Source organism: Oryzias latipes, chromosome 21 (assembly GCF_002234675.1).
Source record: "Oryzias latipes chromosome 21, ASM223467v1".
Lineage (NCBI taxonomy): Eukaryota > Metazoa > Chordata > Actinopteri > Beloniformes > Adrianichthyidae > Oryzias > Oryzias latipes.
Window position 1 is genome coordinate 29,202,550 of NC_019879.2, and position 27,915 is coordinate 29,230,464.

Genomic DNA, 27,915 nt, shown 5'->3' on the forward strand with positions numbered 1-27,915 from the left:
AACATTTCCACCAAATTTGCAGAATTATGTGGGGTTTTTTAATAGTTTGGTTTAACAATTTCTAAATTAAAGATGATGTTTGTTTGATTTTTCTAATGTGTTTTTTCTTTTATTTAATTGAATAAATGTTTGTCATTTTAACTTATTCATTTAAAAAGGATAGACTATAAAAATGCAAACATTTTTTTTTGTCTGTCTTAATTTTTATGGCCTGACAGTGTATTTGTCTATCACGTACTTGTACTGTTATCTCCAATATTACATTTATTCCAACACATGCTTAAGAACAAACATTTTGTGTTGCTGTTGGGCAAAAATCCGGCTCTCCAAGTGGGATTTGTTCTTGTAGACAGGCTGGGTTTGAGATAAAAGATCAGGTAAGTGAAACTGAGAGGATCTGGGAGCAGACCTGCTGTGTCTCCACACTGACAGCAGCCAGCTTTCATGGATTGAATTTAAAATAAATGAACCCCCTGTTTCCCTTTGTTAGAGGTTTACCACCCTAAACCAAATGACAAAAATGCACACTCCAATTTCTTGTTTGGGTTGAAAACAGGTTTGAATTCTTTTCCTTAAGAATATTTTGATCAGTTCATGTATGTATTTCCTGCTCACTCCACCCTGCCAAGTGTGGTTGGGAAGTAGAATCAAGTTGTCATTGAGCAAATATTGGAAGAGTCCTTGGACGCTTCCCATCCATCACAGAAACACAGACTGAGATCCACACACGCTCATATTCGATCCAACGGCCAATTTAAAGTTCCCTTTGAACCAGGAAGCCATCACGCTGTGAGGCGCCAGACGAGTCCCCCGGAAAACATGTCATGCCGCTGAGCATCAAAGCTTAGCAGCACAACCTTCAATGCTAAAAGACGAGAGGAATTAAAACATGAACGCATCATTTTCAATCTATACATTTTGATACCTTCTCTAAATTAAGGAAGAATCTTCTGGATGAGCATTTCAACAAAACAATCTGCACACATTTTACTGGGAATTATTGAACGCATCCTGATTTGAACTGTTTTAAATGCATGTTCAAAGTTATTATTTGCTGTCCGGTTTCATCAGTTTCATCTTGATTCAGTACAAAACATAAAATAGGAAACAATCACCCGGTTATCTCTAGTGGTTGTTGTAACCTTGCTCAAGGTCAAACATTTGTCAGAAGGAGCAGCCTTGTTTTCTTCAGTCCCGCAGGCCCGTCAACAGCACAGATAGCAGGGTGCGCCGTATTTCACCGGTTTCATTTATGATTATGCGGCAGACCTGGGGACAAGAGTAAATTAATGATGCATTGTGACTGTGAATCTGCCAGACATGAAACCATGGTGGGAGACTGGGAGACGTCCAGAGGCACACTAGTGAAATAGCTTTTAGTTCCATCCATTAACAGGGATATTCTTTTTTTTTTTTAAATCAGCACGCCGGCCAGAAAATGCTTCTTCTTCTTCTTGATCATTTTTCATGCCAGCTGGAGCGCGTGTAAACAGATCTCCCACGAAGATGGACGAGCAAACACATGAACGTTTTTATTAGAGCTCATTCAGCTCAAAAGACTGAATACTAACGTGCAGTTCCAACCATAAACTATTTGAAGAAAGCAGTCATGAGCAAAAGTTATCCAGGAAACAGAAAATGTATAGAAAACAGCTACTAACTTGATACATGACTTAAGAAAAACACTTTATCCATTATCTTTGAAAAGCTGAACATTTTGGACTTTGTCAGTTTGCTGGACCTCTTTTTCACTTACGGTGGTTGTTTTAGTTTTGGTTTCCTATTATTGTTTTTTAACATACATGTATGCATTGAATTTTTTTTTCTTTCAAGGTTTTTGATAATTGGTTTTATAAACATATTTTTGCCATAGGGAATACCATCAGAAACCAAGTTATTTTTTAAAAGTTTCTTATAATAGGCTTTAATATATCTTTCAGAAAATACTATTAGAAACCAAGGTCCTTTTCTCTTTTGCTTCTTTTAAAGCTTTTCATGTTTGGTTTTAATATTTTTTTTCTATTCGGAAATGCCATTTGTTAAGGTTTCTTTTTTTTTTGGTGGTATTTTGGAGAGTGGGTGCATCCCAGGAAATGTTTGAACTCTGAGTGCTGACCTGCTGTGCCCTCCTGTCCCCCCCCCCCCCCACACACACCCCAGGTCTGTCAATAGACCATCCTGCCAACAAGCTTTACTGGATAAGCTCGGCCAACAACACAATCAACAGGTGTAATCTGGACGGCAGTGGCCTGGAAGTGCTGGAGACCCTAAAGAGGAAGTTATCCAAAGGCACGGCTCTGGCTGTGATGGGTGAGTGGAGCTGGCTGTGAGTGGATCATGCTGCCAATGAGGATTAGTCACAGAATGTGAAGAGGGTTCATGTCTAACTGGTTAACAGAGCCATTCAGTCGGCCCACGCCACAATGGCGGCTTTACTCCGCGTGATGACGCAGAAGCATTAGATCATTAAACCTGTGATGGGTGATTGATTTTCTTACTTTTTTTTATAATGAAAAGGCGGTAGAATGTTAATTACATGTTGATTCTTGCTATCAGCCCTGGATCCAGTTTGTCACACCATCCATCAGCTGGTAGGTTCATTAAAAACCACATAGACTCCATTCTAGCCTCTTTTTTTATTTCTCTTCTTTAGTAGTCAACTACCCCAAGAAAAAAAAGCAAAAACTGACAAAACTACACTTAATTTGTTAGGAATGTGCAAAAAAGGTTATTGTCTTTTTTGGTATAAATCCACACAAAGTCTTCAGTGTTAATGTAGCCGTTGTTTAAAACTGAATTCCACCCCCATAATGCTTTTAATTACTCTACTGAAGCCGAAAGATGACCAAAAGACACAGATCTATTAGATTAAACTGAGTATAGTTGATGAAAACTGGAAGTGTCGGTGCCCCCCCCCCCCCCCCCCCCCCCCCGAGTGACGCTGTCATCCGCTGCCCCCTCACAGATAATAAACTGGAAGAATTGATGACCCCTCACAGCTTAGGATATCCTCACATGACACCCTTTCTTCTGTTGCGCCATTGTGATGCTTCATCCAGAGTTTGTTTAAACCAGAGAGTGAACTGTATGCCAGATTGAATTTAAAAAATGATAATAAAATTACATTTAGGTGCCATATTTGCTCTTGAAAAGGACATTTATATATGGGTTAAAATACATTTTTGGATGCTTTCTCTATGATTTCAATGTCTTGACTAGTAGGCACAATAAAAACAATGTAAAAAGTTTTAGATAGAATTAGCCTAAAACAAAAACAAGTAGAAAACAAGCAAAGAATAAATCATTTTTGGCTGTGACACTGCTAAAAGATCAGCTGCGATGTGAAACTAACAAAACAAAAAAATCTATTTTTTTCCCTGCATCATCACAATAAAACAACATTAGTTTGACTTCTCTCTTTAGTTATTCTATAAGAATTTATGCAAAGCCATAGAGCGTAATATGCAATCAACATAAAAACAGTTTGAACACTTTTTAAAAGGTATTTAAATTAAAGTTTTGCCATAAATGCATCTATATTGCCACAGTAAAGGGTCGGGCATCAGAGCTTAGCAGTCGGATATGAAAGTCCAATAATCAGTCTTTCTTATTGACCATATATGAGGCAGCATACAGGGTTGTTGCTTTATGGATCTATCTGCAGGCATTCATGCAGACCTTAACCTCTGCAAAGTATCTCTGATATCATAAAATAAGGAGGTAAAAGTGTTGGAGTCTAGCAATAAAACTGAGAGCTAAGATTAAAATAAAAGAGGGACATCATTTACTCTATCAACTGTTGTCATCATTTTCCAGCTCTATAAACTGCAAAAAAGCTTTAAACTCTGTCCGCTACAAACCCAACAGGTGGGGGAATGTATATAACAAAATTATATACTAATGTGAGAGTGAATGGAAACTACAAAACCACTTCCGAACAAGGAGAGATTTGTTGTTTGTGCCATGAAATACTTAAACTTAAAAGTTTTGTTGTAAAAATAGTCTTTTCTTTCTCGTTGGCGGGTAGAAATTCATATGTGCACAGGGCATTAATTACTGTGCTGCAGACTAACAGCAGGGCAGAATTTAATCCCACTGTTTTGTTAGCTTTTAGCATTTTGCTATTGAAAACCGCTACTTCTTGGCTTTCTTTTGCAATCATCCCTTGTTGTTAAGACTTCAGAGCGATGGACCTTTGAGACTTCATTACTGCATTTCACAAATGAGAACAAGAAGGCATGGTGACATAGATTAATGGCTTGAATCCTGCACAAGAGCAGGTACACCAAAACACTGGAATAATGTCTGCTGGCTTCCATCAATCACAACAAATGTCACACTTCTTTTTGGGCTGGAAACTGAATAGTGGAATGACCAAAGCTATTCAGCCTTGATTCCATTTTGCTTTTTAGTCGAACATATTTGTTTTCAATTAGCGGCACAGATGGATGTAAATGACCGATTTTGCCCAGAAATATGACTATCTGCTGAGTTTAAGAGTTCTCTCACACCAGATAGTGCTCTGCCCAAGTACATTTGACCCCAAAACACGGTTTATTTGGCTTGTGCGACTGATTTGTTCTTTACTCAGGCATAAATAAGCAGATTGCGCCATTGCCCGCTCACAGAGGTGAGCTGCGACACAGTTCAGTGGTCTTTAGTGTGATTACTGAACATCCTGTGGTCCTTCAAAGCTTCAGCATCATTCATGTAACACCTGCAGTCACATGACATTTGCCTAAAACGGTTACATGGAAAACAGGCAACAAAAGTGATTTTCTTTTCTTTAAATCACTGGATAGTAAGGCCAAATCTGAATTCTTCCCTTACCCCTCCAGATTCCTCCCACACCTACATTTATCCCTCCAAGTAAAGAGTTATGGGAAAATAGCATCTTCAAATTCAGACGTTACCACCACTCGATGATGTCATCAATAGTTGCCGGTCATCTATGTTAGTCTGTAGCTGCCAGCGCTCGGAAAATACATAACAACATCGGCTTTATAACTTTAAAAACTTCTGTGCTCCAGAGCACACCCATAGCAAGAAATGTGTTTCTCCCCAGCAGGACACCGTGACGCGGATCACCCTACTGGCAGAGACATACCCAGCCTTATGCCACTAAGGCTCCTCCTTAACAGTGATTTGGAGGATCAACTCCAAAATCCCCCTACAACTGGAGCAATAGGGAAGAGCCATAGGGGTAGGGAAGCAATGCAGATCTGTCCCAAATCAAAAACATCACCACAGTATGAGTTATGCAAGACGGTGGTGTCTGTGCTCAGGCTTGGTACAGGCAATGTAAGCTCCGGTCAAATAAGAGTAGACGTGGACTAGACACTTTCGATGGATGCAGGCTGTTTACGGGCAAACCTGTACAGGGCACAGAAGTGGCCCTCACAACATTTCAAGGTCGTAGACCGCTCAGTGAACCTGTAGAGTGAAAATGTTCATGCAACAGTTTTTCTATGGGCATGCTGCTGGCAACAGGTTGTATACACTAATACAACACACCAAGGTGAAGTAGGTGAGACACAAACGTGGCAAATAGTGCAGACTGCTGAAGGAGGCCGTTAGGGCTGTTCATGCCATACGTGTGCACTCCTGCCTGTTAGAAATGAGGAAATTGAACAATAAGAGTGTAGTTTGTATGGACGTCCTATGGATATTTACTTATCACGTGCATGCGGTCAGTAAGGGGCCACGACTAATACCTAGTGTGGCGTAAGGGCAACACATATGTCACAAGTGCATCCGACCTACATTATTCCTACAAATACCTTAAGAGACACTTGTCACACGCACAACAATGGTATGTTCCATTGTCATGAAATGCTTTGAGGTGGCCGTATGAGCCTCAAGAGAACTGCAAAACACACTTTCTATGAAAACCCAGATGAGACTTTTCCACATTTCTTCTACCTCACAGGGACATCAGCCGGCCTTTCATCAAGGTGTTTTACTCTGACAAACCTGGCTTTTACGATGGTCATCAATTACCTGACAACTAAAAGTCGGCTTATCAAGAAAGCCGACTCTACTTAGACAGACATAACCCCACCCAGCATGGGACATGCCTCACTAAATATCAGCTTTCCGTGTCTTCTGGCTGTAAAATGAGCCAAAATCATCACCATCATTCTCCAATGCTGTGTTTGACTGTGGAAAAGAGCTAAACCTGATGAAAAGTCCTGTCTAGTATTTGCCAAAAATGTTGCTGGAAGTAAAAGACAAACACTTCCCCTTTTGTTCATCTTCACATTGCGACATTGTTCCAGAAGCTTTGTTGTTTAAGAGGAATCCCTTTTGTGAAGTTGACCTCAACGGAGGAGGCTGATTTCCTGGCAAACTTTCCAAACAACTAGTTTGTTGTTGATTTGTTTTCTCTTTATGTTTTTCTGTTTTTTAAATTTTAACATTCAGTAAAGCCTGTAGGCTCTAGTATGGAGGTGTTAGGATGGATTCTTTTCCTGTGATTTTATCAGCAGATTTTGACCTTAAGAGAAATTTGTTGGAATTTAAAAATGTAAAATCCTTCAAAATTTAAGTTTTTTTTACACTGCTTGAAAAAGAGTTCATGGTCAACTGAAGGCTGGCAGCACGTATTTGCAACTTAGTTTTGACACCAAAAGCTGAAGGTTGAACGCTTTTTTTGTGCAAATTGGTTGGATGAACTTTCAACAAGGAAACCGTTGTGCCTTGGATGGTCCAAACCTAACAATTTAAGCTTCTGCTTAAGTAAAAAAGCAAATGTAGTGTTTTATGCACATTATTCCCAAATGTGTATTCACTATGAAGCGCATAAAGGCAGTGGGATAAGAACTGAAGGCCATCTGTCCCACTGAAGTTTGAATCCTACCATTCAGAGGCAAGAACCAGCAACACCCCCATCTACGTTTCTGTCTGTCATGTCATCAAAATGTCTATAGTTGAAGGTTTTTGTATTTACTTATATATGTCATTCTTTGACAGATCAGCCGGCAACCAAACGTTGCCGTTATCTTTCTTAAAGAGGAGAAATCCACAATTTTAGAGGAAATCTTTGTTTTTATTTCTTTGCAGGAACCTGTCATGTCAGTTTAGATGTTTTACTTTTTTTGATATATATAAAACACTGTAACGACCAAACTGTTAGCAACAGAAGGCCGAGCCACGCGGGTCTTCAGGCTTTGTGATAATTGGATTGGCTTGCAGGCTTCCATGAGGAAAGTGCGAGTGATCCATCACCCTCGACGTGTTTGGGATCAAACTAGCCGTTTAGGTGGAAATTGAATATGATCCGCCACAAGCGAGCAATCACATTCAGCCAGCGGTCCACACGGCATCAAATTAACAGAAGGAACAAAGCTAATCGCAGCGAGCGTGTCCTCTGGGGTGAATGTTTTTTTTACACTGCGTGCAGACTGTCACTCTCACTCACGGGCATTTGTCTGATTTATGGAACGGCTCTTTTCATTCCCTGTAAGGATAAAATTCATTGTAAAGCCATCAGTGCGAGCGGGAACTCTTTGTGCATCTATGAGCGTGTTTGTTTGATTTGAACTCCAAAGGTTGTAGGGATAAAAGAATTGAACGCCCTGTGATTTACTGAAAGCCTCAACTGCTAAAATAAGTCTGTGTCATTAAGATTAGGCTGCTCGTTGTCTAACTTGAGAGGTTCGTACACAGCAGCAGGTTTTTTTTTTGCAGAATCAGTGCCTCTGAGGATGAATTGGAGCAAAACGTAAAAAAAGACATGAACTGGTAAATGACACAATCCTCTCTCCTCCAGATATTCTTAGATACATTTTCAGACTCTAAATTGAGAACACTGTTGTTCTCTTTTGGTTTCAAGTTAGTTTAAAAAATAGCTTTTCTTGTTTGCAACAATGTCGGTGTTAAGTTTGTGTGTCTGATATGTTTGGATGTTTGTTTTTGTTCAACTCCCTTGAATCATTTTCATTTCAAATTGTCCTTTTTCCATCATATAACCCAGGTGCTGCACACCAAGCTATTTCTGGTCAGAAAGAAGTTATTTATTTTTTTCCCTGTTTGATATTTTTCCAAAGGGACTAAAACATCTCGCGGTCAAATATAACATTTGTCCTAAAATGAGTGGAGCCACCTGACTTCTCTCCACTTCGCACGTCACATTGATAGTCGCCGTCACGTATGATTTCTCCTGAGGAAAGAGGTGGCACCAAGAGCACAGTGTTGGGGTGGGAGGCTGGGTTTGTTGCGTGAGGTCAGGAGCCTGTGGTGCATGTGCGTGTTTGCAGAGACACACTCATCACTTACGGTCCTGGTGGCGGCACTGATGAAGCCTGGAGGGCTTTGTACTCTGTCACACGGAGGCGAGCCGTCAGAGGAAGACGTTAAAGCATCATGACACATCACAACTGCACTACATGAGCTCAGCCGCTCTGGCACCAACACAGTCTGTTTCACAATTCTAATTCTTGATTTTACTCAAGAAAAAAAATGTGAATTAGAGGAAATATGTTTCATGCTTTAAAGCAGACACATCATAAGCAACAAGTGAGCTGTGCAGGGGACCGAGCTTTTTAATCTCATTTTAGAGAATCCCTTAATTATTAGGGTTTTCTGTTCTAAGAGTCCAAACCTTCAGGGATTACTCTGCATAACAGTTTGAATCTGCAAGGTTGGTATGCTTTGTATTAGTGTGGATATTTACACTCAATAAAAAAGAAGAACACGTACTCACTCCTGTGTTCGCTGTGCTCAGAGGTTCGTGTTCTCCTTACAGGCGGGAAACTCTGGTGGGCAGATGATGAATCCGGTCAGCTGGGAACTGTCACCAAGAAAGATGGACGCAACTTTCTGCCTTTGAGAAACAAGACAGGTGGAGTGGTTCATATGAAGGTTTACGACAGGGAAGGTCAGAAAGGTAAGTGAGGCAAAAACACAATTAAACGCAGAAATGCACACTTTCTCCACTCATTCCTCTGGACTGCATGCTTCTCATTTAGGAAGAAATATGTGTCAGGTGAACAATGGAGGATGCTCCCAGCTCTGTTTCCCAACCTCTGAGACCACCCGCAGCTGCTCCTGCACTCTGGGATACAACCTGCGCAGCGACCGAACTACTTGTGAAGGTAAAAATGTCCAACGTTTTTTAACTTTACTCCAGCATCTACTGATTCATGTACTTCATCGTGTGTCTGGCGACACGAAGCACAGTTGTCAGGACCCAAAAAAGAAGACTTCTCTTAAAAGACCCCCGGTGCACCCATTGTCTGTTTAAGAGAACTGGACTGGCATTCCAAACAGGAAGAACCCGCCGGCTCCAAGAAGCCAAATAGAAGCCAGAATAACCATACTTGCTCTGATACCTTTTATAAAATATGTTCTTGATAATATTAATGTATTTTTTTTTATTATAGTCTTTTTTCTGTAGTTCAAGTTGTTCAGCTTATAAACTGACCAATCAGATGCCTCATTAAAAGTAGGTGGAGCCTGCCGGCCACCATGTCCATCGTTCAAAATGTTTGATTGACAGATTGCATGTAGCTGGCTTTTAGGTGGTTGGGGTGCGGACTTCCAACCAGCTCACTTCAACGTGACGGCGTCCGTACAGCGAACAAATGGCGACTGAATTGACCTCCATTTTCAGGGGGTGACGTCACACTCGGTTCAGTTTCTCAGATACTGTCAATGTGTGCACTGTGAGGACAGACAAAAAACCGACACATAAACCACATTTAACGCACACTCCATACAATTATTCATCCTACATTGTCCATAATACGAGGTTAGAGTCTAAGACTAGTTTCAAGAAAACTAACAGTTTTTCTTGATTAAGTTCATAATTAGCATCACACTGCATTTTACTACCCAGAGTTTGGCAAATGCATTAAAAAAGTGGATTCTTTCTTTAATCACTGTCCACTTTAATGATCCAGTGACTGTCAAGAGTAATTCATTTGTTCATTTACTTCCTGTTAAATCTGCAGCCCTTGCCGTTTAACTTTTTTTTTTTTGCTAACCTGCCAAAGAGCACAAAAGTTGTCTTTTCCAAACTTTCCCTATTGTGTTATTGTCCTAAAATCTTTTATTTCTTCCGGCCAAATGCAAATGTTGAGCCTTCTTGTGGTTTGTCGGGATGAACTGTGTATCGAACATCTCATCTTTCTCTGACATACATTACTGTGAATATTGTCAGGTGTATTGACCTGTAGATAAACCTTTCACTCAGAAAGAAAATGGATGATAAATCTACTTATAATATTTTCAAACTGTTCCTAGAATATTAATAAGGAATTCTGAATGCAGGAAACTGAAAGATTGTGTTCATTCAAAAGTTAAACTGTATAAAGTTGTGTTTGCCCGAAATAATTTCATGCATATCCAAACGTGTTTACTTTTTACTAAACGATCACCTAAAAAAGCCTCTCTGTTGTTTTCTAGGAGTTGACTCATTCCTGATGTATTCCATCCATGAGGGAATCAGAGGAATCTCTCTTGATCCGAATGACAACACGGAAGCTCTCATGCCCATCACAGGAACCCTGTTTGCTGTTGGAGTTGACTTTCATGCTGGTAAGAAACAAACTTGTCCGGCGGTTCCCCATGTATCGCGAGAGTTGCGTTCCAAAAATAACCCTCAATCGGTAAAATTATTTCCGTGTCACACCGCCACTACGCACATTTTGTTCATATTGTATGGATGACAATTGGTCATACATGAATATATGTGACAAAAAATGACAAAAGTTGTGGTCTCTTGACTTGAAATTTTCAGAGTATAACGAAAGAACCACATTAAAACCAAATAAATAAAAGAAAAAAAGTACAAATAAATGCAAAGATCACTTAAATCAAAGTAGATCATGAACCCTGTGTGATATTACGCCGTTTACATGCAATTCATTTGTGATTTGTGTGTCAATTAAGTAATATGTACGCCGTATATGCAATGTGAAGGTTATATAACGGTGGTATTTGCCTGAAAAGTTCAATAGACAAACATGGAACGATCGGGGAAAATCAGAAATCTCAGTGAGATTTGTGGCTAGTGGACAAGATGTGTGAGATTTATGTAATGATTGCGTAAAAACTTAGTAAAATTCGCCTAAACTGTGTAATTCTCAAAAATTAGAACAGCTCTAAACGGAATTTACGTAATGACCCGTCTGCCAAAACCCTCAATGGAAATCTGCAAGTATAAACGTATGTGTAACAAAGGACTTAAGTTTCAATGTGCAAAACATACGCAGTGGCTTTGTGACACGGCCAAATATGTCAAACTGAACACAGTCTGTACAGGAGAAACAGCGAAGAGGAGAATGATTGACAATGGTCTACAGCCAATCAGGGTGAAGGACACAATGGCCTCCCCTCTGAAAAAAAAATCCTTAAAACAGTAAGACTACCAACGGTGATGCACAAAAATGATGAAAAGCCATTGTAACAGTTAAATTCATCACCTATGAAGGAAAATAAAGTTGAAAAGATCAATAATGTTTAGAATGTTTTCTTTTTGTTTTTAGTGTAAATGCATGACATGATTTCTTTCTGCAAAAGAGCTGGGGAAAAACCAAGTGGTCTTCTTCTGCTTATAAATGAAGATATAAAACGATTCATTTGAAATGCTAGTTGAAATGTAAAAATGAAATCCTGTGAAATGACCAGTTTAGCGTTAATCGAGGAAGCTTGGCTGTTTTTGATTTTTCTGCATGCCATAAAAGAAAAAAGAAGAGGGTGATTTTATGGCCTTTGGTCTGCTTAAATGTTAGCGTAACTCTATTTTTGCTATATGCTCCAGTGCTCCAAGCTAAAGCCATCCTCTTCATGCAGCAGGTCAGACACTACAACGTATTCATAAGCAAACTTCTGATTGACAAAACCCAACGGATGAGCGGTTCACCCTCGCCAGGTCGGCAGTTTATCCTCAGATGACTACAAAGAAAATGCGACCATGCAGGAGTCATTTTCACTGAGTGGAAGTTTTAACAAGTAACATCACAGCAGGCTGCAGATGGAGAATAAGTCACACGCTGCAGAAAAGTTAGATTCTGCTTTTTCATTTTTAACGTCCATACCCTGGAAGCCACTTCTCAGAATTATCCCTCAGAACCTGCGGTGTCCAAACAGACTAAGGCAGAGCTTCATTCAACGTCTTTCATTGGCTTGTTTTCCCTCCTTTGACGGCCAAAGCTTTCAGGATTACTGACTCTCTCACATGGCTGTGGGAAAATGTGCTACTTTTTTTTCCTCTTTTCCTGTCAAAAATAAGTAATACCTGACAGAGTTTACAACATCAACTGCTTTTTAGAGTAAAAAAAACAGCATTTCAATCCCATTTAATTGCAGACTGTAACTGGTTGAGCTTTAAAAGGTTTATTTGGTAGTATGTTTTTGTTATTTCGTCTGCTGTTAGACCACCATATTTGCCTCTGCTGCAGATGTTCTGTTAATGTTCTATTAGTCTGACTCCAGACATTGTTCTAGTTTTGTCACTCAACATTTGTTCAGAGAATTTCTTGTGAAACATAAGACAAGTCTTTGTCTTCTTCCTGCTCATCAGTTTTTTCATTCAGCCTCTGTCAGACTGTAAAATCACGAACTCTGACCTTAACTGAGTCCACTAAGGCCTGCAGGCCTACCCATGTTGTTTTGCTTCTTTGATGACCTTCATACATAATTTAGCCGGAGCCTAAATACTTTTACTCACAAACCCAGGGACGTTTGGGCAAACGTACTTTCCTCAGTAAATTAAATCCTATTTATAAACTATATAATGCAATTGTGTTTGGAATTTATCCGTTTTTGAATTAGTTAATCATTTAGGGGGAATAATTAACTTATTTAAAAATTCATAAAGAAGTAGGAGTTTAGAACAAAGTTTAGATATAGCTTTAAAAGTCGCAATAATTCATTTACTAAATGTTTTTTTGTTTTTTGCTGGTTTTGCTCACTGAATTGTATTGTAATAGAGACAAACACCCACATTGACTTGTGCACACACACACAGATAAATATATATATGTATATACTGAATATATATATATTTTTTCTTTTTTCATAATAGGCAACAAGCTTGTAAGATATTCTGTACTTGATAGAGTCATGAGACTTTCCAGCGTGAATAACACAAAGCTATTTCCCTCCAAATCTCTAAAATAATTCAAACTCAAAGCAATTCCGAAGCCATTGCTTCTTGTGTGGGGAGAGTGATGCTACTGTTTGTTACAGCTGTGCTTCCCTCCATCTGCTTTCTAAGACAATATTGATTGATCGAGCACACTGAGAAATAAATGAAAATAGAAAAGAGCTCCAAGTTTCTATTACATATATAATATATATGGCTGTTGAAGGAAAAAAAATAAGTTTTTTCTCAATATTCTGCACCGAAACTATGTAAACACTTCAGTAGCTAAACAATTATGTTCCTAAACTAACAATTTCTAAAGACTTATTTTTATCTAACAGAAATGAAAGATAAGAGTAATATTAAATGAATACAAGAATGTTGACATGACTGAATGCAAAGTAACTTGCAATACGTTTGCAATAATTTACAAATATATGTAATGTATATCTGGAAATGTAATAATTTTGGATCATCTTTGTGTGTTTTTTAGGTTTTGTTTTATACAAGCAGGATATGAACTTTTTCTTGTTTATTGAACATTTTCTTCTTGATAGTCTTTTCAGCTGACGTGACGTGACGTGTCTGTCAATCATCATCTATTTTTAGACTCAAAATTTACATTCAACAGCATAATTTCTTCCAGAACTTTTCCCATCGGTCTTAAAGCATCTCACTTGATTCAAAAGTTTAAGTTAATGTCAAATTAAAACAGAGATCAACAATTTAGTCAAATACAAGTCAAAAAATGGTCTGCGATTAACAGAAACACAAAATATACAAATTAATTTTGTTTAAACTTGAATGAACCATCATCAGTCGGACAAGTAAAAAAATAATCAAAACTGCTTGCTAGAAAACAGAGTTTATCAGCTACACAATCTTAATATGGTGCACAGGAAGTATACCTTACAAAATAAAATCTCAAGATGAGCTCCAGTACTTCATTAAAATCTTAGGCAAAAAATACTAAAACAATTACCCAAAGTTTTGTGTAATACTAAGGGTGGACTGGTCACTTGAAGTGACATAAATTTTCACTTCTGAAACAAATTATCAGTCTGAATGCACATAAGGGAATTCTAGTCCAGGACCAGGAACCTCTCTCCAGTTCTTTTCCAATCGGACTGAGCTTCAGTTTCCTTAGTCTGAATACGCTTAATGTTCGGAGCGAAACAATGGGACCAAAACGGCCACCATAGCAGGCATTATGGGATGTATCAGAGATAGGTAGGTAGCAACAATAACTGACACAGCAACTCATTTAAATGTAGTTGGATGAATGTAGGCTCAGAGGTGAAGAGGCGAGTGCAGGCAGGTTGGAGCGGTTGGAGGAAAGTGTCAGGAGTGTTGTGTGACAGAAGAGTGCCAGCAAGACTCAAAGGAAAGGTGTACAAGACAGTGGTGAGACCAGCTCTGCTCTATGGGTTAGAGACGGTAGCAGTGAGACAGAGACAAGAGGCTGAGATGGAGGTAGCGGAGATGAAGATGTTGAGGTTCTCCTTAGGAGTGACCAGGTTAGACAGGATAAGGAACGAGTACATCAGAGGGACGGCTCATGTTGCCTGTGTTAGCGACAAAGTCAGAGAAGCCAGACTGAGATGGTTTGGACATGTTCAGAGGAGGGATAGTGGATATATTGGTAGAAGGATGTTGGAGATGGAGCTGCCTGGCAGGAGGGCAAGAGGACGGCCAAAGAGGAGATACATGGATGTCTTAACAGAGGACATGAAGTTGGCTAATGTTAGGGTAGAAGATGTCCATGATAGAGTGAGGTGGAAAAGGATGATTCGCTGTGGCGACCCCTGATGGGAAAAGCCGAAAGAGAAAGAAGAGGATGAATGTAGGCTCATTAAAACTACTTTTAACGTGATCCAAATTGCTTCTCACTGTTTTCCAGACAATCGATATGTCATAAACACTTATCAGCGTACCTTCTTAGCCGTCGTATCCTCAGTAAACGGCGTGAAGCGTGCCTCCGCCGTACCAAAGTAAAAAGTGTTTGTACCTGATGTTGATATAGATTTTCAAAACTGGTCTGTGAAATATAAAGTTAGATTAAGTGAACTATCCCAACAAGGATTGCAAAGTGCAGGAATCCATTGTTCTTTCTCTTGTTCCTTGCCTGGCCAATGGCTGAAGAGATCTTTTGTCACGTGGTTTTGTTTACAAACTTTGTTTCGTAACAGAAATATCTGGTTGACGGCAGTTTAAATACAGACCAAACCTAAGGTTCAGGACTCGATCTGGGTCTGGATCAACAGACTTTTCCTGTCTAAATACACCCGAAAATATATACAAATATTAAGTTTGATTAACTGTATTCTTCTTAATAGGGGAATAAACCTCCCAAAACACTGTAGAAACAAAAAAGGTAACGTATTTCCAATGACAAATAAAGCCGGAAAACAATAACAGACGTTTCGTAGTTTGGTTGTGCATAAGGCTAATCTCTTCACAGTCTTTAAATTATTACTTTGCATAAATGTTCTAATGGAAAACTTGTCTTAAAATAAATGTGAATACAATCTGAGAAACCTAAAAGGTAAAACTAATTCTGAGGTGGGAACATTTGAAACAATTAAAAGCTTAACACGTAATTTGGCAAGAGCATAACACAACAGACAATCGTCCTACCATTTAATACCCCGGGGATGTGAACATGCAAATGTGGAGCTAAGCCCATCAAAGAGTCACACCTGATGGCTTCCACATTTCATTTACATATTGTTAGAGAAGCCAGGCTGACAAAGCAGAACAGATGAAAGCCCTGCAGCTGTATTCTGTCATGTGTCATTTTTGTAATAACAGAGCATGAGGCCAGACAGAATGAGATTACCGTTACCTGTGTAATGTCATCTAACAACCTGTAAAAAATTTAAAATGACCGAGGCAAGAGTTGAAAGGGTTCCGACACCAAAATTGCCAAGAAAAAAAAAACATGTTTTACTTGAAGCTTTACAGCCCTTTGGAAAAAATGGCCAATAGTCATCTTTTGGGTTCGTACTCAGTATGTCTACATGCTGTTTCTACACTGTGGTGCTTTATAGTGCCACGCAACATCTGGTGCAATGGAGCAATAAATGCAGCAATAAAATGAGTTTTCACAAGGTGCTTTATTTGAGAACATAAATACTTCTGTTGTAGCATCATTTGTCAGCCCACTTCCCTCCGTCATTAACGCCGTGGTGTAATTTGCAGGAAATGACACCGTGTACTGGACAGACATGGGGCTGAACAGGATATCCCGCTCCAAACGGGATCAGACCTGGAGGGAGGACATCATTACGACTGGCATCAGTCGAGTGGAGGGCATCGCTGTTGACTGGATTGCTGGTTGGTGTTGTGACTCAGCGGGTCTGGAGTTATTACTGCAGGCTGTCCAGTCATTCTTTTCCATTTAAAAGTTATCTCAGTCATCATGAAAGATTCTTATTTTAATGTTGAACGCCTGAACACACATCTGTAAATCAGGCACCTCGCATACGTTTATGACTCTGACCTACAGGAACAACATGATCAGTAAATTCTCTGTCCTTAAACATTTTGTCTTTCTACTGTTGCTGCACAGGAAACCTGTACTGGACAGATCACGGTTTTAATCTAATAGAAATCTCCCGCCTGAATGGTGCCTATCGCTCGGTGGTCATATCTGAAGGACTCGATCAGCCGAGGGCCATTGCAGTCCATCCACAGAAAGGGTAGGGAAGTCCTCTTTTTGTGTTTTCACTGGTACACCAATGTAAAAAAACAAGGTCTTTTTGAGGAGCACTCATATTTAGAACTGAAAGCACATTTAATTCTGCATCACTTTCTTTTAAAAACCTGTGAATGTTTTAAAGTTTAAGAAAAATTCTTGCTATGTAAGTCTATTTATTGACTACTGTGGTATAGTAACTCTTAATTGATCCGGTTACTCACTATGTCCCTTTTTGAGACAAGAAAATGTTTTCAGGACTACCACCTCATTGTTTAAAGGAGATAAACAAGGAACAAAATGTTGCCCAGCTAATGCTACATGTCACATGTACTACTGCCACCGTGCAATGGGGACGCATTGCCAGAATCTATGACTTTAGCTGTCGATGACCGATTTTATGTTGGGGTGGTCATTAATGTAGATGACAGCGGTGAGGCGGCAATCAGTCAGGGGGGGAAGACATCATTATGAAATTATGTGGCCACAGGACAGTGGCAGCCGGCAGCAGCTCGGATTGGGTGTTGTGTCCAAGTGCCACTAGCCGCCCAGAAGCCTGGGGGTATATAAACTGTCTATATACTGTCCGAGCAACAGTCCGCACTGCAAATTATTGCAGAAAGCACAATGTTCAGTCTTCTTCGTTTTCTTCTCAGTATCAACCGTAATTCGTCAAGATGCAGGTCTCGGAGTCACTGTGGTGCTTTCAGCGCCATTATGAGTGTTGCGCAGCATCAATGCCATCTCTCCATTAATAGGCAGGACCCACTGTGGCCCAGATCACCAGATTGATTTCTGGTAATCTCGACAGCCTTCGTCGAGTACCCGGGCTGCTACCGCACGATTTCTAACGATTGACCAATCACAGTGGGACGACAGCACAGGGGCAGAGGTGCAGAGGCTGGAAGGTGGCAGTCTGAAAATGAGCTGGTCATCAGAGACCTTCCTATCAATCGATTATTGCGCTGCTGCCTTTCTGCCACCTGCCTGTCACTGGACCACTGTGTGACATTTGAATGTGTCTGGGTGGCCACTGACCAATGTCCAAAAACGTGTTCAGTCACAGTAAAATTGTAACTTTTTCTTATAACCTTGGTGGATGCTGCATGGCATATAAAAAGGTGACTGCTGCCTCCCAATTACGTACAAATGCCACCGTGTGGTTACCTACTAAAGTTGCTGAAAAACTTGCATTTAAGTTGCTGTGCTGTGACATTTTCAGATATGTGACTGAAGTCTAAGCCATCTTATACTCTACATTGAGTTATAATGCAGGTTTGATATTTCTTTGATTTCATTTGTGACACTGATTTGGTTTTAAAACTTTAATGCGTTTGTGCCAATAATAATAATAATCAGATCGGTTCCATACCACAGCAGGGTCCACTGAACTGTGCTCTGCCTCAGTCTTGGCTTGCAGAAGTCCTCGAGGTTCAGAGTACAGAACAGAGACATCACAGCAGCCAAATGAGCTACAGGGTAAAAACTATTATAGTATGGCTTAAAGGAAAATAAACAAGTTACTCTGGAACTTTTGGCAGGAAAATAATCCCTTTTTATGGGTCTTTATGTCTTTAGCCTAGCATCTAAACCATCCATATATTTTGAGCATTGCCATTAAGGGGATATGCTTGACAATACTGTAGATCTCCGTATTTGAAGAAACCCAACATGTTCACACAAACTAACAGATTCTGAGATAATACTTTAGGGTTCAACTTTAGAAACCAGCCAGTCGCCTCTGTGTTCCTCTAGGAGGTTTCTGGGTACAGCTTCACTCAAAGTAAACTAACAAATCTAAAACAGTTGCTGAAAAGACTCAGATGATGCATTGAAACTTTCATAACTCAAGCTTCAGTGGTTCTAGTATTATGGCAGGAGATCAGGAGACCAAGGAATGTAGTTGCCAGTATATTAATGTTACTGTAGTTTGTAAAAAGAATACACAACCATTGGATTGTCCTGGAAAAGCATGTGTTTAAAAGTTGAATGTCTAAAGCCTTTTTTATGACTGTCAGGTATCTCTTTTGGACTGAGTGGGGGAAGAACCCCTGCATTGGCCGCTCACGCTTGGATGGTTCAGACCAAGTTACGTTGGTTAACTCTGGCATCATGTGGCCTAATGGAATTTCCATCGATTATGAGGTGCGACTTCACAGGGATGAGCTTTTTTATTAAGGTCCTCTTGTAGTCCCTCATGTTGTTTTCTTTCTTTTCTGACTGAAAAATGACCATCCTTAAAATGTATGGATTTGATGTGCATTTTGAAATTTCCTTGCAGGAGAATACATTATATTGGTGTGACGCCCGCACCGATAAGATCGAAAGGATCAACCTTGAAACGGGGGAAAGCCGGGAGATTGTACTGTCAGCATCCAATGTGGACCTCTTCTCGGTTGCTGTGTTTGGCCCTTTTATCTACTGGTCTGACAGGTAATTTATTACTCTCTCTAATGCACACATATGCATTGGTGTGCAAACCTGCAAAAAAATATACATAAACCTCAAAAAAAAAAAATATATATATATATATATATATATATATATATATATATATATATATATATATATATATATATATATATACACTGAACAAAAATATAAACGCAACACTTTTGTTATTGCTCCCAATTTTTATGGTAGGAACTCAAAGATGTGAAACATTTTCCACATACACAAAATAACCAGTTCTCTGAAATATTGTTCACAAATCTGTCTAAATCTGTGATAGTGAGCACTTCTCCTTTGCCAAGACAATCCATCCCACCTCGCAGGTGTGCCATATCAAGATGATGATTAGACAGCATGATTATTGCACAGGTGTGCCTTAGACTGCCAATATCCAGCAACTTCGCACAGCCCTTGAAGAAGTGTGGACCAACATTCCACAGGCCACAATAGACAACCTGATCAACTCTATGCGAAGGAGATGTGTTGCACTTCATGAGGCAAATGGTGGTCACACCAGATACTGACTGGTTGTCTGGGTCCCCTGACCCCCTCAATAAAACAAAACTGAAGATTTCAGAGTGGCCTTTTGTTGTGGCCAGTCTAAGGCACACCTGTGCAATAATCATGATGTCTAATCAGCATCTTGATATGGCACACCTGTGAGATGGGATGGATTGTCTTGGCAAAGGAGAAGTGCTCACTATCACAGATTTAGACAGATTTGTGAACAATATTTCAGAGAACTGGTTATTTTGTGTATGTGGAAAATGTTCACATCTTTGAGTTCATACCATAAAAAATGGGAGCAATAACAAAAGTGTTGCGTTTATATTTTTGTTCAGTGTATAATAATAACCATTACAAAATTAGGAAATAGCTACAATTTGTGTTTAAAGATAAAAGAGAAAGATTTTTGCTCAAACTTTTCTGAATTGTTTCTGCTTTTCTTTGACTGTAAAAATATGATTTAATGAGTTTTTACCTTTGAAAGCTTCACTTGTGTCTGAACGACAGGATGACGAGTGTCTTAGTTTGCTGTTTGGACTTTGCTTTGATTAAACCCAAAACAGCAAACCTTTTTTTTTTTCCTGAGCTTTAACTTAGGTTTTTCCAATGAATGCTTTCAGGGCTCATTCCAACGGTTCGATCCGTCGTGGACTAAAGAGGGACACCAGTGACATTGTAACAATAAGGAGTGGCCTTGGGGTTAATTTAAAGGATGTAACTGTCTTCAACAGGGGTAGAGAAAAAGGTAAGTGTCCATTGTGAGTTTTTAAATCACAATCATTCCCATCATACAGCTCTAGAGTCTGAAAACTCATTTTAGTCATGCATTTGTTAGATTTTTATTGGTCCAGTACAAATTAAACATTAAGGCTCCAAGCAGAAAGTGCTTTTAATGAGGCATGTGCTGTTATTTGTAGGCACCAACCCTTGTGCCAGGAGTAATGGTGGCTGCCAGCAGCTGTGCTTTCACCTGGGCAGCGGCCGCCGGACTTGTTCCTGCGCCCACGGCCGCTTGGCAGACGACGGTTTCGCCTGTGAACGCTATGAAGGTTATCTACTTTACTCGGAAAGGACTATACTGAAAAGCATCCACCTTTCAGATGAAAGTGACCTCAACGCCCCCGTCCAGCCTCTTGAAAACCCTGCTTTTTTCAGGAATATCATAGCTCTAACTTTCGACTTTGGTCAAAACACGGCTGGGACAAACCGCATCTTTTTTAGTGACGTCCACTTTGGAAACATCCAGGTCATCAATGACGACTGGACAGGAAGATCCATTATTGCTGAAAGTAAGTGCATTTCCTTTTTTTAAAAAGGTATAAAATAATAGTATACTTATACTTTTAATATTTATTCTGGTGTGCAAAAATTAAAGTACATTTGATTACAAGTCCAAGCTTTAGGCAAACTGAGGCAACAATAACGCTCATACATATTTTTCAAGTCATGTTTTATAATAGTCCTTGCAAGGACTAATTTGACTACATAAAAAAAAGAAAATCCTAAAGCTTGTGGTTTAATTTGTCTTTAAAATTGCATATCCGTGTCTTCTTCATCACATCTGGGACATTTTTTTGCAAGAAATATAAAGGTTGAGAATAATCTTTCCCTTTAAAAGTAGAATTGACTGAGAAATCAATTGTCTGCTACCCATGTTGCACAACTTCTCATTGGGCATGCTTAAAACAGATCAACAGTAATAGATAGGACAAAGACATCTGGAAAACAAAAAGGACAGCAGCCTTTAATGTGTGCAGGAAAATTCAATTGTTTCTGCACAACAATCTTAAGACTCTTCAGGGCATTTTTAGTCTTGGCCAGGAGCATTTTCCACAACAGGAGCATTCAAGACAGTTGCTGTCCCATAATGGTTCACGATGTTGGATCTCACAAAGCTCATAGAAATACAAAAAAAAAAAAGTATCAAGAGCACCCTGCAGGCCTCTTTGGGTATTTTCAATGAAAACTGTGACAAAAGTGTTTTCAAAAACATTGGGGGGGGGGGGGGGTGTTACAATGCTGCATCTATACAAACAACAGAATATAGAGAGGAATAGGTGAGACTAAAGTGACGCTGCATTCATTAATGAGAGAATACTAATGTGAACATGGTATTTATGTTGATGCTCCCCAACACCTGCGCTGCTGACCAAAACCACCCAGACCAATACCGCCCCGTGGCTCACTTGGGACTAGGCTTTAGAGAAAAAAAAACATATCAACCTTACATTATTTCCATTGTATTTTTTATTAGATTCTGAAGAAAACTCCCTAAATATCTTTAGCACACTTGTCTATGACTTACTCTTGATGTGTGTCAAGAGTAAGTCGTTAAATTGAAACCCTTAAGTTCGGGGGAAAAAGATATGAAAGTGTTTTTGAGTAGAAAGTAGACAATAAGGAAATATAAGAGGAAATGTCTTCAAAAGCTGAATTTAACAGACAAAACCAGAAATCTTAACTCAAAATATAGATTTTTGCAGAAGTTGTTCCGACACACCAGAACCGCTCTGCAAGAAAATTGTGAACTGTCTCTCTGATGTTACACGGACGCTTCTAATGAAGTGTAATGTTTAATGTTACAGTTTGAAAATACTGGTTTTTGTAGCAGTTATTTTATTTATTTGATTCGCTACACTTCAAAAGTTGGACAAAGCTAAAGTTGGCATGGGTTTTTGTTATCTTCTGCTTTGGCAGTTAAGGGTAACTGAAAGGGAATATATCTTTATCATATTTATCATAACAGGCACTTTGAAAGTTTTCCCTCAAGAGTTAAGGGTAACCTACACTTGGCTGTGGATCCTACCTCTGTCTCGTCTCCCACCCCCAGCTGTCCCCCAACTTCCTGGATCATCTGCTGGACTATTCAAACATGTGGATGTAGAGTTAGATAAGCTAATTATTCTCTAAGAGTTCTGGTTCATCGCCTGTCCGTCCTTCATGTGAATACTCCTGAGGTTTCTCCTTTTTTTCTAGAATCAGTTTGTTTTTTAGAATTTCTTCCGTACCCAGAAGGAGGGCCTAAGGGCAGGGATGGCCAGTTTAGTTTAGTCTGTTTAGTTTAGTTTTGCCATTACCTATTGAATTCTATGACTTCATGTCCTTTATGATTTCATTTTTAGTATACAGCTATGAATGGTATGAAGCCCATCGAGATGACTATTGTTGTAATATTAGGCTATATAAATAAAATTAAATTGAAATGAACCTAATGCTAAAAAAGGGAGGCTGAAAATATTGTTTCAAATATTAAATAACCAGTCCGTGACCCACAAAGGTTGGGGACCACTGCTCTAGAACTACACTTTTTGGTTTGGTCTCTCTAACTGGTGTCAAACTCCAGGGCCGGTGTCCTACACGTTTTCCAACTAACCTCCCATTGAAGCTCCTTAATGGCTAAACACACCTGATTTAGGTAATTGGAAGCAGATGAGGCAGAATTTCTGGAGGAGGCCTCGGGGGCCTGGAATCTGACACCCCTAAAACTTGCTGTATTTAGATCATTTATGCCATTGTCAGATCATTTTTGCAATACGAAGACAACCTTTTGGTTTAAAGATACAAATATAAGGCTATGTTCACACTGCAGGGCTTAATGCTCAAGTCCGCTTTTTTGAAAAATTTCGATTATTTTTGCAAGGGTTCAAATTTTCAATTACATGTGAACTTTTGTGATCTCCTGTGTGACCGTGAAATGACCCACAAGTGACCCGCATGCGCAGAAGAGTACTCAACGGTGAACAACATCACTCGTTGTTTGTTGAAGTAGCTAACGTTAACAACGGATGTCAACAACAGTGTTGTCAACAGCGGAGCTCTTTTTGCATTATTAAATTCATTTTCACAAAGGAGCCAGCACAATTACAATCTTCTCATTTTAAGAAGGCATTGGAGCCAGGATCGTCTGCACCCACTGTTGTGGAATGGGGATGTGTATGTGTATGTGCTGGGGCCACGCGTGTGTGTGTAAGAGAGAGGAGATAGGGCGTGCAGCGCAGCAGGGAGTGAGAGGGGCAGTGGGGGCACGCATTCATGTTTGTGTGTTACGGAGGAAGGAGAATGATAATAAAAGAAGGCTCCCCCCAGCAGAACTGCTATTGACTCTTTATTATCCCCCTCTGGAGAATCTGAGGTTCTGAACGGGGAAGTGAACCCCGAAGGAGGATCCGCCTTCGGTCCCTTGAGAAGGTCTTCCCCGCGCTTTTGACCACGGTCGGAAAGGGAAAAAAGTAATTGCGGGAAAGGTTCAACACCACGCTCGGCCATTTCTCCCGGTTGCGATGAGAGCCCTGGAGTTTGGCCTGAATAGAGCTGTCCCCCCAAATATGAATCCAATCGGTGACCTCGCTTCCCTTCCACTGACTGGTCTCAGCAGCATCGTCCGCCATGGTTGATGTTTATGTTCTCGTTCCTGCCTACTTCAACGCGGAATGATGACGTTTGTAGTGTATCCATGACGTACGGGTCGGATACATGGGACCTGGCCGTTCAGACGGCGGTCGCATTTCAAAAGATCGGATAAGTATCGGATTCAGGACCACATACCCAAGTGGCCTGGGTCGCATTTGAAAAGATCGGATCTGTGTCGTTCAGACTGTCATGAAAAGATCAGATACAGGTGGCATAGGGGCAAAGAAATCAGAATTGGGTCGTCTCAGCCTGCGGTGTGAACGTAGCCTAAGTAGAGAAACAGACTGACTTCCCCCATGATTAAAGGTAAAACTTAAAGTGTTTGAGGGCAAACTTTATCTAACTTTGGCTGAACTGCAGTGACCTTACAGAGAGGTGACTCCACCAACATCATTCACATGCACAGTGGCACTGAAGCCAGATAAAAACACACAGTGACCCAAGACTGCAGCTTCTGTTCCTGACAGGAAGCTGCTTCGACTGAATGCTTGAGAGGAGGTGGTCTTTTAGCTCATTTTGTTAGGTTTTGCTCTTCAGGTTAAAACAATCACAACTATTCAGGAGTGAGGGCTTCCCTGCCAATATGTTTGTTTATGTTTTAACTTATTTTAAGGACTACTGATAGTTCCTTGTTATTCCTGCTGACTGACCGCCAGAAAATGACCAAGAACTCATCCATCTTTTGAACTCACCAAAGCTCAGCCATGCCTCTCTTAATAAGCTAGAACTTAAGGCGGACGAACAGAAGAAGTCTTTGTTCTGCACAGCTAGCCTGTGAAGTTTCCACAGAGAGCAGAGCTCAGCATCTTCCCACCTCCTCCTCACACCAGGAGACTGTCAGGGTGCCTCTGATCCACGCTCCCCCCACCCTTCAAACTATGTTCCACACTCCTGCTGAGGGAGGTTTCTGCTTATTTATTTATCTTCTAGAAATGAGCAGTTCTTATCAAGAACCATCTGTCAGGAGCGCAAGTGTCCTTCACGCCTTAATGCTTGTGAAATGGAAGATGAAAGTGGTCCAAACACTCAACAAGACAGAAGTCTAATTCACTGAGTCTATAACACATGTTTCATCTGTAAAAAGACAATAAACAAGAAAAAAGGAATTCTGCAGGTTCTGGCAAATTTCCCTAATGTTTGCGTCAGAAGATAATGTGTTCAGGTATATACTTCAAACTATGAACAGTAGTGAACAGCTGATTTGTGCACTAGAAGAAAACAGGAAAATGGATTAAATGTGTGAATTGTGAAGTAAAATCTTCCTCCATCCTGTTCGTCTACAGGCGTAGACAGGAGGCCCCTCTGCAGTCTACTAACAGCTAAAAAGCCTCTGAAGCTGAATGATTCTCAGCTTTTGATCAAACTCGTGAAGAATAAACTTTCTGATCTGTTTATGTTCAGATTTATCCAGAGATTGTGACTTTAATCTGTGTCATAAATTGGAAGTACCATGTGAATTCTGATCATTCATAGTCTACTTTTTTTGTATACACGACTTTACTTAAGGGCAGCGCTGTTCAATATCTAAAAACAGTCATAGTTTACTGTTTTTTTCTTACAATTGGTCTCATTAGAATATAAAAACTGCATTCAGATCATCTGTATGCAGCTGGGCTGCGTTGCTCTGAATATCTCGGGCTCTTAACAATTGCATTTATGTTAATTTAAAGCAGTGCATCTACTAGATAATATCACCACCTCAGGGCAGCATCTCACTCTGCAATATCTCTTTTTATTTTTTCTGTTTTTAAGTTGTTGTTTTTTTCTTCTTCCTGGAATTCGTCATTGAGGAAAGGTGAAGATGTTAATCATCCATATTTCACTAATTAAACTCTGCGTCCCCCATTAATTACTCCCCTGCCTTTGCCAACAATTTGTGAGAAACTCTGAGCTGCCAGACGGCTTTTATTGTAAACTATTAATTAGTTGTCGACTGACTCTGGCAGAGTTGAAAGTCTTTTAGAGTATGGTTTATACATATTTAAGAAACAAAGTTAGACGCAAATTATCAAACACCAGCCACACGTTCAATGTAAACATTGCTAATGGCTGTACCTGTGGAAAATGTAGTTTTCATTTGCTTCTGTTAAAAAGAACACAAATACTGAACATAAATGGAAAACATCTCATCTCATGAGCAGTAGAAGTCTCTATCCTGAAAAGATTTACATGCAGTCAAACTTTTTCCTCTTAAACTGGCATCAACAATTTTGTTTCAGCTCTTCAGTGTGTCCTTGTTTTTTAATCTTCTAATTATTTGGCTGACAGTATGTGCAGAGCACCATAGATCGTATTTTTTAGTACATAGTGACTAATTTAACCAGATAAACCTATCACCTTAATCTAGTCTGTCCTGGTTTTTAAATTGCGGCCAATAAAAGAGGTGCAGCCAGTGAACTTGAATATGGAATAAGTATCTGTGTGTGATTATTGTCTGCCTTCCCTGTCACTCACATTCATGCAATAACACGGGAGTCTGCAGAGACCTTATCTAACTCCGTGTTTAGGAAATTGGTTTGCGATAAAAACACATTCAGTTCCTGAGTGACTCTTGCATCCATAAATAGGTGTCTGTCCACTGAAGTGAGGGATAAAGTAATTTCCCTGTCAATCATCAGGAAACACAAGCCCAGTCCAACTGGGGCCGGCCATCTGTTGCACAGAAAGCCAATACGGTTTAGGCAGAACCACCTACCAATCTTTTGGGTTCAGAGGTCCCAAATTACAGCGGCAGAAGCAGATGAATAGAAATAGAAAAGGATTTTTAAAAGAACCACTTTTTTTATTTTTACTTTTTCGAAAATACTAAAAATATACTTTTATTTTAGGTAGAATTCAGTTACATATTTGAGGTAACGTGCTTTTTGCAAACCATTTGATGCTTGAGAGAATTTATATCATACAAACTGCGCTAAAGCCTGTATTCAATGCAGTTTGAGCCAGTTGGAGACAAGGAATTATGGGAATAAGATACAGTTTTGTCTTCACATGGCGCATGATTTCAGGTCCAGGAATGTTGTCCGGTCCTGCCGCCTTGCAGGGGTTAATCCCCCTCAGGGCTTTGTTTACCTGGGCTGATGAGAGGGCTGGTGGGGGTGTGGGTTAGGGGTGTGCAGAGTGTATTGGTCCCTCTGTGTGGGGGGTGGACGTCTCAAAGCGGGTGTGGAATGCATTGAGGTCGTCGGGCAGGCTGTCTGCAGCACTGATGGTGCTGGTGCTGCTTCTGTAGTCCGTTATGTGCTTTAAACCCCTCCACATGTGCAAGCAAGGCGGGAACTGAACCTGCAATCTTTTCAGAGGTTAAACACTCTACCTCTGAAACACAACCAAGAATATGAATAAAACTGGAAAAATGAAAACAGGGTCACATTGGTGGTTGGTGTTACTCCCTAAAAAGTGAAAGTAGGAATGTAGCTGTTGCACGAGTCATGACATGACTGATGAAAGTTGTCTGTTACCTTAGATGTGGGCTCAGTGGAGGGCCTGGCCTACCACCATGCTTGGGACACTTTGTTCTGGACCAGCTCCACCACATCCACCATCACCAGGCAGAGTGTGGACCTGAAGCGGGTCAACGCCTTTCCGCGGCAGGCTGTGGTCACGCTGTCAGAGGACGACCACCCCCATAACCTGGCTCTAGATGAGTGCCAAAGGTCAGTATAGCTCCACTTTGACCTGTTTAAACAATACCACACGTATCTGAAATGTGCATGTTTTACTCTGACTCAAAATTATGACTCACTTTTTCCAAAAGTACCAA

The 27,915-nt window shown here is 40.1% G+C and overlaps 1 protein-coding gene across 3 annotated transcripts in view; it reads left to right on the forward strand.

Annotated features, from left to right (window-relative positions):
• Window positions 1-27,915, forward strand: part of lrp1b (LDL receptor related protein 1B) — a 351,436-nt gene that overhangs the window by 237,409 nt on the left and 86,112 nt on the right. For all 3 annotated transcript variants that reach the window (XM_023950578.1, XM_023950576.1, XM_023950577.1), the window contains exons 31-41: window positions 2,161-2,310; window positions 8,747-8,887; window positions 8,970-9,095; window positions 10,408-10,539; window positions 16,292-16,426; window positions 16,662-16,791; window positions 18,806-18,932; window positions 19,069-19,220; window positions 20,366-20,490; window positions 20,663-21,034; window positions 27,619-27,808. In XM_023950578.1, coding sequence (XP_023806346.1) covers window positions 2,161-2,310; window positions 8,747-8,887; window positions 8,970-9,095; window positions 10,408-10,539; window positions 16,292-16,426; window positions 16,662-16,791; window positions 18,806-18,932; window positions 19,069-19,220; window positions 20,366-20,490; window positions 20,663-21,034; window positions 27,619-27,808 — 1,780 coding nt within the window. The remainder of the gene's footprint in view (window positions 1-2,160; window positions 2,311-8,746; window positions 8,888-8,969; window positions 9,096-10,407; window positions 10,540-16,291; window positions 16,427-16,661; window positions 16,792-18,805; window positions 18,933-19,068; window positions 19,221-20,365; window positions 20,491-20,662; window positions 21,035-27,618; window positions 27,809-27,915) is intronic.